Genomic DNA, 11,641 nt, shown 5'->3' on the forward strand with positions numbered 1-11,641 from the left:
TGAGAGGTCTGGGTTTGTTAAAAAAAAAAGGAGCGAAGAAGAAAGAATGTTTTATTTCAAATGCTGGTGTACATCAATATTGTACCTGACAGAAACACCCAGAAAAATAGGAGATTTCCAATCCTCAGCCATACACAATCCACAACACAATACAGCAAACAATGAACATGCACATAAATTTTTTTCTGATGAGCAGCAATGTTTACATTAAGGTGAACTACAATCCATATAAAGCAAACCGTTATTTTAATTAGTTGCTGTGACCTGAGTAGGCCATTCTGTGGAACATATGGTTATTATTCAATCACACATTGAATATTTATTTGTGTCTCAGCTTTTGCCATGCAAGCTCCCTTGCTCCCTTACTCTTCTGAATACATCCAAAGGGACAACCTAAATAGCTCCAGTAATAACAAACTCCCTGCTGAGCCAGATGGTTGCAATACGAGGATTAATTGAAGTCCTGTCCTGCCCACTTTCATCATGGCTAGTGATTGTTTAGAATATGTTTATGAGCCTCTGGTGGAAGCACTTGAGTCAACAGACAAGAATCAAAATGGCAATATAAAAATAACTAAAGCAAACAAAAGACCCCACTGAGCAACCATTTTGTTTGGGGAAATTCCGCCATTCAACAAATTCAGAACACTACTCACAATCCACATATATGTGATTTAAAGCCAGGGATAATACAAATAGAAGCAGCACCATAACTTTAAGGAATCAGCTCTCAAAATAAATTTAGGAGATGTGGAAAAAAAAAAGTTTCTGTTACAAAAACTGCACCTAGGAAGCTATCAGAAGGATCAGGAGACACACCACCACTACAAATTCAAGGCCATTTTTACCCAACGCAAGAACCTGGACAATTTGGTATAGACACCATATTTGCCTTTCTTTGCACATCCTTCTCCCCAGCTAACAATTCCAGTAACAAAATAAGTATCCTTATATCTGGTTACATGGGGACCTCCACTGTCTCCTTGACAAGCATCTTTTTGCTCTGTGTCATAACCAGCACAGAACATGTTCTCTGTTATTGCAAAGTTAGTCGATTGCTTGCAAGTGTTCCTATTAACATAGGGGACTTCGAGCACTTTCAGTTTTTTGGATAGTCGTCCACCTTCAAATTCACGCCCAAAGCCACTAACCATCCCAGATCTTTGGTTCATCAGAACTTCATTAGCAAAGTCTGCTTTGGGAAGGCACGCTGCGATAACGTACTCCGAAAATGTGATAGGTTCCTTCAGCTTTATTAAGGCTATGTCATTATCATAAGTTGCAGCAACATATTTAGGGTGAACAAATATTTTTTCCACAGTATGCATCGTTTCAGACTGTTCTGCCTTCTCTCTGTCCACTTCACCTGTACAAGATTATTAAAAGAGTCATTAATGTGGAGACAGTATAAGAAATTAAGAAGAACCTTGATAGAGGAAGAGACTAGTATACCTATTCCTAACACTTAGCCTAAGCATTTATACAATACAAGTAAATGTAGGCAATATTTATTAGCAGCAACTGGATCAGTTTTGGTCCAGAGATTTTTGTACCAGTTTACATAAAGGCACAAACCGAGCCAGCTAAACTAATGGAATCTCTTAAAGGAGCTTGAGCCTGACTTAGAGAAGAGAACATGGTCTGGGTCAAGACTAAAACAGTGAAAAGATAAAGTTGTGTTGATCTAGTGTCCCAGCTTAGAAGTGAAGCAACCATAACCTGAGTTTGTTCCTTTGCCCTCTATTGAATGTGTCATAGATTTCCTGAGTGTTCCTGCAGGAACAAATGTGGATGATTCAGATGTGTCAGAAATGACAAGCTTTCTGAAAAAGCACTGCTCTGCTGAAAACATTGATAGCCATCAATGTTTATAAAACATTTATAAAACATTTGTTTTTAATCACTTCCAACTAGTTGGCAAAGAAGAAAGGGATGCACCATTATAATTTTCCACATCTGCTGTCCTTGTTGTTAAAAAGGAGGATTCCCACAGTAACAAGAACTTAGAAAAAGCAAAATAACAACAAAAAAGTAACAAACCGTAACACATAAAATAATGAGTACATCTCACACGACATTTAGAGCACAGAAGGTGAAGCTGCAACACATGCTCAAACACTGCAGGAGTAAAATAAATAACCACTTACCAACAACAACTTTGATTTCTTTAGATTGGTTCATGCAATGAGCTGCAGTAAGTATAGAATTTTCATTCAGAATAGTTCCACCACAAAACTCTTCTCCCTCCTCATTTAGCAGCACAGCCTGTGAAAGAAAAAAGGTAAGTGCAAAATTAAGAAGTGCAATTTAATGTGAATGAGCTATAAACAGGTAACTGATTTCTCTGCACACCACACATTCGCTTCGTACTGCAACACCTATGGGGCCCTCCAGGTCTCTCTATATTCATGGGTGAAGAGGCTACAGATCAGCTTGTACTGCTACAGAGTCTCTCGACTGTCTTTATGTGAAGTACATGTTTGGATTCCATGTTACCGCGCTCACAGTACTTAGTACTGTCTTTTAGACACTGACTGACTGACTGACTGTGCAGCCCCCAAATCACCCCATCCCTCAGACTCACCACCCCCAAGAATTCCTGTCCAAGTTCTGTTCCTGTTTGTCTCCCCCTTACTATTCCCGAATACATTTTGGAATGTATTTGGAACTCATTTTGGCTGGCCCAAACTCAAAAGTAAAACACAGAAGTGTATTTCCAAAGTAAAACACTCGCTTTATCTGACATGCTCTTGGGTGTGTTCCCTGAGTGGATGCTCTCAAACAGAACGAGACTGTAACCTGCAAAAATGGCCTGGCAGACCACCATGACTCAAAAGCCCTGTGTGGTAATAGGTTAGGCAGCTCCATCTAAAATGGCACAAAGCCTTTCATTTTGACACTTTAAGGCCTCAAGTTGCAGAACAGCACATCTAAGTGCCCAGTTCACACAATTCAGCTACATCTCACTACCACTGGCAGTACACGGGTAACATTCAGAAGGCAGCCAGAGGAAAGGAGTCACTGCACACCTTCCCTCAGAAAAACACTCTGCTCACATGCAGGGCACACACACCAGACTTACCTGCCACGGACATTCACCGAGACGGCATTCATCCCCACCTACTATCCTGGTATCAACATATGGATTCTTGCTACTTGTTCTGTTTACAGTCTGGGGGGTTGGGCTTTCTGTAGTAATAACAATATCGTCCTCTGAGCTTGTTTCGTTTGTGGGAGGGCCTTCTTGATCACTCCTTACATTGCTATAATCAACAGGTAAAAGAACCGACCTTTTCTTTCTTCTCACAAAAACTTTTCCACAGGGGTATTTTACTGTGAAGAGAAGAATGTCAAAATTGGAGTTGGACACAAACCCCACAAGAGAAAACTCCTTGGAAACACCAAGGAAAATGAGTGAAATAATATGGCTCACAGCAGCAATGTGTTATTAGTTATAAAGGATATTAAAACCAACATCATGAGCCCATGTTTGACCCCTCTGTCCAGGACTACCGAAATAAAACAAAAATGAACAAATGTTAATAGTACCAATGAAAATTATCTAACATCGTCAGTTTCTAGCAAAGTAGTAAGTTTTTGCAAGCAGATATTTTATATGGCATGTAAGTGTTTAAGTAAGTGAGTTATTACTGCAATCACTTTTCTCCTGTCAACAGCAGAATTTACTGTGGTAATTCTGTGAAACACACCTTACAAAGGCTTCTAAAACAGCCAGATATTGATCAAGTCCATCACATCACCTCACAAATGGAAGGCTTTGGAAATAAAAATCAGTTGGACTCACTGTTAAATCTATCTCATGTAGAATATTGATGTTTCAAAAGACATTCTTCAACTCTGAACCAAGACATCCCTTGACTGTGAAAAAAGTCTCACCATAATTGTTATTGGTTTATCATGTGGCTTCATACCTGTTGAAACACAGCGTTTGCCATCCTCTGCTAGAACATACCCATCTGCACAGGAACACAATACATCCTTCTGTCCATCTTTTTTGATGCTGCAGAAATGCTCACAGTCACCATTGTTTATTTTGCAGAACTTTGGTATGACTAGAAAAGAGACGGTTGGAGAAAAACTGTAAATAAACACTGACTTGACAGAAGATCTCAAACTTCACCAAAACAAAATGCACACTTAAAACGGGACCTGTCTCTACATCTGCAAAATATCTGAAGTACATCTTAGGAATAACATGAGTGGTGAACACCAGCTTGTGCCTTACAAGGCAGCCACATCCACCATACAAAACGTACTTGCCGAGTCCAAGTGGGCCCAGTGGCCATGTCATGGTGAGCTTAGAAAAGCAGAGACAAACTGTCAGGGGAAAAATGAATAAAACACTAATAGAGAAGATACTAGTAAACCCTCACACGATTCCTCCCTCCTGCCCTAAAAATCTCAACTCCTCATCACTCCCCTCAGTCTCAGGCCTGAACATCAGTTCTGCACCCTCCACTCTTACTTCTGGGCTGCTGATACACCCTCCACCTCCATTGGTGGGACACTGTCAGGGGAGCAGCTGTATGCCACAGAAGTGAGCCTCAGGAAGGATTTTTATGCAAAATATCTTTCCTTGCAAACCTGAAAAAGTCTCTGCATTGTCTGCTGAAATCTGTTTTCTTAGTTTTTTTCTGGTGTGAGCTAAGCAGGGAGGCTGTACTTCTGAGCTTGGAATAAAGGCTTTTTGACATGAGTTATAAGAATCATATGCTTCTTAGTTTTATCCACATGTTCTGGGGATTCCAGTTCATGTAGACAGGCTCCATCATAATTAAGAGTTAAGAAAGAATTAACTCCCTACTTTTCAGCTACCTGGAAATTCACTGCCACAGTTCTCTAAAGCAGAAACTTACCAAATTCACAGTTCTTGCCTTGATAACCATCCAAGCATGTGCAAGTGTAGGAACCAATTCCATCTTTACAATGGCCACCATAGTGACAAGGATTTGGGCTGCACTGGTTCCCATCTACAAAAACAAACCAAACACCAAATTGTTGTAAGAGTGCAAGTATTTCCAGTGAACTCTGAAGGGGTGTCAGTTTTAAGAAGCCACCTTTTATCCTTCCTTTTAAAGTACAGGTCCTGTGAGTTGCCGCATTCCAGATGGAACAAACCATCTAACTGCAGTCTAACTGCAATCATTCCAAACCTGCAATGATTCATACACATATCCTCACTTTTGCAATCTGTTTTTGGTGGGTACTGTATGACAGTGCATACACAAGCTTTTTTTTGTAGAAAGATAAAGTAATACATCATAGTCAAGAGCATATATAACTTACAATGAAGCCTGTAAAAGCAGATGGGACATTTCTACATTGCAACTACTGCCTAAAAAGCCTAAACTTTTATTTCCTTAAGGTCAGCTTATCCCTTGTGAATGTCTTTTGCCTGTAGAGCTCTCCATTTAAAGACACAGCCACCAGCACATTAATCAGAAGATAATAAAACCTCAACACTTTACAAAGCCCTGCAAAATCCATGTTTTGTGTTGCTTAGAAGCAACCAAAATTTTCCCATTGTATCTGGTGAGGTGTGAGCTTGAGCCTCAAAATATCAGCTCTTACCTCACACTGCCCACATCTGCGCTGGCATCTCCCACATTTGAAAGGTAGTTCTGCAGCCTTTCTTCCTTTCCATGACCTAGACAATACTGGCTGACCTGACTCCGGGGCCCCAGCCACAATTATGTCACAAATTCAGTTACCTGGAGGACAGGGAGGCTGCACTGTGTTTGGAGACACATTCCATGGAGCAGCCCTTTCTCCCATCCCCACAAAGGTATCTCACTCCTGCACTGGTGCTCACTGACACAGTCTTTTCCATTTAGTGTTCCCTCGCGACACGTGTTCCCTGGGCTGCACTGTTTGATAAGAAAAGCAGGATATCCAGAAGAGTGACACTTGCTTAATATCCTTGCTTTAGATTTGTTCTTTGAATTTCTGTGTTTTACCACCTGTTCTGCCCCCCCTTTGGAGCAGCTGAAACATCAGTGCCCATTGAGGAGACAATATGCAAGAAACTACTCATCCTAAGGATCCAGCTTGCTGCCTGCATGGTGTTTCTGGACTGTGACCTCAGCTGCTACAGCTCTACTTGCCACAGGGAACAACTGATGGGCTTTGCAGACTGCACTCACACATCATCATCCCTTCTGTACCTGCATGTGCCCAAAACCAACAGATCTCCAAATGCTCCAGCCACAGCGGCATTGAAAACTGATGTCCATCCTCAAAAGAGGGAAGGCAAGACCAATATTAACCAAAAGAAAGACAGATTCAAGGCCTGCATCACAGGTTCTAGTTACTGCCTCCTCTGAAGTGCCAGAGTAGTGAGTTTTATGTCAATGTTGCACAAATTCCCCTACTAAAAAAGGAAGCTAGAACAAATTGTTCTAGCAACTTGGCTGAGGGTAGCTGTGGTTTTCAATACTTCTGAACACCCATAAAGCATTTGTGAACTGTGGTTTAAAATGTATGAAATTGGCATTTCCGCTAAGAGCTCTGGCACTGATGTTCTGCTGCTTGTATTCTCGTGAGAAAATGGTTTGCAATATTCCAATCCAGTTTACTGCAACACTGACGCAGGCTTTCCTTGAAATTTCAGCCTGTAGGTTGTAGAGTTCTTCCCCTGCTTAAAGGATTGTGAAAGTCTGCATCTTCTTTGTGGTAACTGTTTTCAATTCTCTGCAGATTCCAAAGGACAAAGCTGAGCTGTCTTTGGTCAATATTTTGGAAGTACTCCTCCTAAATGCAAGCCGGACACATACTTTCTGGAGAACATGTTACAAAGCACTAATACATTAAAAATCTGTCCTTGCATAGTGCTTTACAAACACTACACAATATGTACAACTCACACCTTTAGAAAAAAAAATGAAAAGATTGTTAGGTAGTATTTGCTGATCTACTGGCATAACTTCCTTGAATTCCAAACCATTCTGTAGAAAATACATCCCACAAAATGCTCTATAATATAGGAATCAATACCACTCTGGTATGAAAGATGACATGAAACAGGTAAGTGACTGTGAGATACAGTTTCACAACTTAGTGTTGGTTATGGCATTTAAGCGACACTCTCATCTGTAACTCTTTGTATCCTGAATTCTCCCATCTGGGGCTGCCTCTCAGGAGGAAAACTGTTTGGCAGAGCCACACGGACAGTTTCTACTTATGATTGTCCTTAGTGTGCAAAGAGCCACTATTTTTTTTGAGAGGACAAAGATCAGCCCAGCAACTGGAGGCAGCTGAACCGTCTGCAAATGAAATGACTGGGTTCAAGCAACAGCACTCAGTATATCAGATTCCTTTTTCAGAGGAAACAAACTGTGAGGGTGTGCTGGAGTGAAAAGAGATGAAGCAAGGGAGCAGGAAGGGGTTACTTAAGAGGTGCATCCTTTCAATCCTTGCAGTGAGGAAGTTTAATCCACTAAACAAACACAAAGTGTTTCTTACCTACATAGATGTTCCAGAATTCCTCCTAAAGGTAGGTGTGGAAAATGGGGAATAAAAGGAAACAGAAAGAGTTGAATGAGAATTACTAAATTCCTCAGAAAAATATTAGACCTTTCATACACAGGATATTTGCAGCTAAGAATTGTTAAAAGAAATATTTAAGTGATAAGTACATGCCTTGCAGCCTGCTATTGCCATTTAATAACTTAAAACCATATTGCCCAGCTCTACAGAAACAAGTCTCATGCATTTTTCAGGAATGTCTGGAACTCCTTAAAGATACCACAGTGTGATTCACTCAGGATAAGCCACTTCATTTCTTGCATAACTGTCTTTCTATCAGTTTTGACTGAATTTACTTATTTTCCCATAATGCCAAATTTTCAGTCTCCATCCCCACCCCACACTCTCATCAATCACAACCTCATAAATCCTGACATTTAAAAACATTTTGTCTGATTTGTGTTCTCCTTTCCCTCTGCACTGAGGAATCCAGTTATGCTGTCTGTCCAAGACAGTCCTTTCCAGTGACATCTGGTCACCAGGTAGAACAGGCTGTGCTGGTTCTGCCATGGGTAAATCAACATTTATGCTCTGAAGTACACTGGCAATGCACCCATGACATCTCAGTGCCACTCCAAGAACATTCTGGCCATCAAGTAATGCTAAAGGGAAATGAATCTGGCCTTAACTCCAGTTTCAGGGTTGTTCTTAACAGCCACATAGCTACAGTTGATGTTCCCTATTCTTCTCCACTACTAAGTGACTTCAAGTTTTAAAATACCACCTATTCTACTGACTCTAGTCTCCACAGCTGCTCCATTGCTTTAACTTTCCCTTGAGCTTGGGAACAGATCACATTTCTGTCTTAAGCAAGCCATTGGAGTAAGGTAGGTGACACAAAAGTCACACATACAAACTTCATTCCAATTAACAGTAAGGCATTTAAGAACTGTCCACAGTATACATTCAATTCAGATAAAGAGAGCCACAAGATGATAAGCACTTCAAAACTGCTTAAGTTCAGTTAAATTCCCCCATGAAGTTCCATGTCAGCATTTGCCTTCTCAGACTTCCAATGGATTGTCTTGACCATAGTCATGGCACTCAGCTATGCCACCCAGATAGGGTGAACATATTTCCGACACTGAGAGGTAGCATCAAAGCCTTTAAAGGTCAAATACCTCTCAGTGGCAATTAAACAGATCAGAACAAGTAAAAGGATGGAGGTTTTAAGATGGGCTGGCAGACATTTATGCCTTAGCAATTCCAACCACAATCAACCACTATTTTTCTTTGTGTTAAGTGATTGTGAATAACTCGCGAGTTTTGATGCCCAGCTCAAAAGACTTGAATGGTAATTTTTAAACATGAAATGTACATATAATGTTTCATATTATTTCATCCTTACAGTTTTCTCATTGTCTTCAAAAGCTTCTCTTGCTTCTTCTTTTGAGCAGCGCTCCTCAACACATTCTCTTTCAATATTCCCTTTCTTCAGCTCCTCTAAGAAAGAGTTAGCACGTTTTGTTCTTTCCAAGAACTTGTCGGCATTTTCTTTCTTGATGAATACTAGATAAAAGAGAAAAATGATACAGATGGGTAACATTTGGTGGTGGTAAAGAGTCATTAGAAATAAATGAGGTAGAAACAAAACCAAAACAGACCCTTTCACCCCTCTACCAGTACATAACGTTACCTGTAAAGTTAGTCCTCACACAGGCTGATACATTCCAGGATCTCAGAGCTATCTCTCTCTGAGAATCAGTAGCCCCAGGACAAAATGTAGGTCCCCAAAATTCTCTCCTACTCTTTTTATTCTCAAAAATAAGAACATGCAGGTTGCCACCAGGGGCTTACATTTCTGTTGCTCCTGCTCAAGACTCAGTCTTGAACAGAATGACTTTCCCCGAAGGCCAGGGAGATTGCATTCCTCAATTTCGTTTTAAAGCTGACCATCAGGCAACATAACTGCCTGATCTAGGGGCTTGTGATGCAGAAATTAAATGCCACACAAACTCAAGATAAAGCAATGTATCTAGTAACAGACGGGAAGAGCCCATGTATGAGTTCTATTGCCCTTCACCACCCTAAATCCCACTGTGCTGCACTGGGATCCTCTGCCCTCTTAACAGCACCTCTCAAGTGCCTGTAGAAATGTTCCTGCTTTACTGATATGTGTATGATAAGGCAGCTGCCTTCTAAGATTTAACAAAGGCAGAAGTAAATGAACATCAGCTTTAGGAGGAAAGTACAGCCTGAAGTCGGATTGCTGAGTTGTTTTTATTTCTTAAAAGCTTGGTGTGACAGAAGCCTAAGACTTGCTGCTTTCAAGTTAAAGATGCAGGTAGCTGTTGATTTAAGCTGGAGGGTCAGAGGTGTTGGACTCATCTCAGGCATGTGGCTATGTGAGCAATAGCATTATTCTCCAGTGACTTGTGCACATATTACCAGGCAGGAAAAACAAAACCAACACTGGATGAAATAAGTTGCCAATTACTCTGTAAAAAGCATATGTTCTAGGCAAGTGTGAAGAGTTTGGAAGTTGCCTTTTAATCAAGTTCTACCATCTGGAATTTACACCAAAAAAATACTTTCCAACCACAGTGTGGAAGACTGTGCTACAGATGGGACTCAAGGACAATGCCTTATGCTCAGTGCACAGCTTGCACATACGTTCAGGAGCACTCTTCATGCAGCTTAATTCAATGATAAATAAATTGCTGATAGTAATCATATACCCTAATATCCTCCAAGTGAACGGAGAGGTGACTTATTCTGCTTTCATTGAAATTGGTGGATCAGTCAAACAGAGACAAATTCCGTTTGGGCTATTTATATTAAGCAATCCCATGCTTAATTTCGAGCCTTGCTTACTTTAAAACAGCTCCTCTCAAGAAAGGCTTGCAGAAAGTGCTTGTAACTTGCAGCTCAGCGACTGTTAGTTCATTCACCTGCTATCTTATTTGCCCTTAAATCCCTCTCTGCAGTAACAGGAAAGTGACAGGACACAGCTGGTGGGGTTATCGCCTCTATATTCCTTTGCTTTCACACTACCCGCATAAGAGGATGTTTTTGTAAACTTGAACTAGCTTATCAGTCTTCTGAGGTTGGTCGTTCTCTTTCCCAAGCTTTCTATCATGCTTCCTTCTTCAGAGACACTAAGGAGCAACAGGCACTGGATAACCGAAGCAGGATGTTCCAGAAATATGCTAAAGACTTGTTTTAAACTGTAAGTGGCCTGAGTGACCGAAGGCAGAGTTAACAACTTTTGAAAGGCCACTTCTTCATGCTGCCCTGGACTTTGGCATTGAGCATGGTGGTGGCACAAACAGAGGAGTCACCTCCACGGCCAAGCACAGCCAACCAAGGCTTGGCCAGGCTTCCCTTCTCACACATGAGCACCTCAGGGTGTGAGGGCAGCTGTACTCCAGTTGCAAACGGTGGGGAGGGACAGCAATCCCACTTTCCGGGGGAAAAAAGGGAACACGAAGCAGCCCAGGAAAGGCCCCGGGGACGGCAGCGGGACTTAGCATCCCTGGGGTCTGGCCCCCCGAGATGCCCACAGCAGCTCCCTGTCCCCGAAGCGCACCTCCCGGCGGCTGCCGGCGCTCTCCTGGTGCGCGCCCCCGGCCCGCAGCATCGACCTTTCACCGTCTCTCGGCCCGGTAGCTCCTCCCCATCCCCGAAGACTGTTCCGAAGAGGGATTCCCCCATCCCAAAAAAATGAGAAAGGTGCCGCCTTACCGCCTTCCTGAGCGCGGAGCTGGCCCGGCAGCGCGGCGCAGAGCAGGAGGAGCAGCAGGCGGCCGGCCATGGCAGCGCGGAGCGCCCCGCTGATGGCCCCGCGGGGACGGGGCACGGGAGGGACTGACGGGACGGGACGGGACGGGAGCCGAAGTTTTCACCCCCTAGGGCGGGGTGAGACTGAAGCGGCGTTGCTTCTCCCGGCCCAGAAATAGCGGAAGCGTCGGGGCAGGGGGAAAGCCGCGGCGGGATTTCTCACTCAGGGGGGATGAGACTTTTCTTTCTTTTCCGTTTTTTCTTTATTTTTTTCAAAGACCAAGGCCGCAGCCTTTTTTTTTTTTTTTTTTTTTTTTTTATATCTTTTATTTTGGAGGAGGAGAAGTGACTCGCCACCTCAATAAGCTGGTGCCGC

At 42.3% G+C, this 11,641-nt stretch overlaps 1 protein-coding gene across 1 annotated transcript; it reads right to left on the bottom strand.

Annotated features, from left to right (window-relative positions):
• Window positions 1-34: 34 nt before the first annotated feature.
• Window positions 35-11,392, bottom strand: F10 (coagulation factor X). Its single transcript, XM_064646460.1, has 8 exons — window positions 11,230-11,392; window positions 8,894-9,054; window positions 7,483-7,507; window positions 4,878-4,991; window positions 3,933-4,073; window positions 3,083-3,333; window positions 2,148-2,265; window positions 35-1,366 (listed from the first exon to the last, which is right to left on the bottom strand). Exons 1-8 carry the CDS (start codon window positions 11,297-11,299, stop codon window positions 825-827), a joined length of 1,422 nt encoding a protein of 473 aa, XP_064502530.1. The 5' UTR covers window positions 11,300-11,392; the 3' UTR covers window positions 35-824.
• Window positions 11,393-11,641: the final 249 nt, after the last annotated feature.

This window comes from Pseudopipra pipra, chromosome 2 (genome assembly GCF_036250125.1).
Source record: "Pseudopipra pipra isolate bDixPip1 chromosome 2, bDixPip1.hap1, whole genome shotgun sequence".
Lineage (NCBI taxonomy): Eukaryota > Metazoa > Chordata > Aves > Passeriformes > Pipridae > Pseudopipra > Pseudopipra pipra.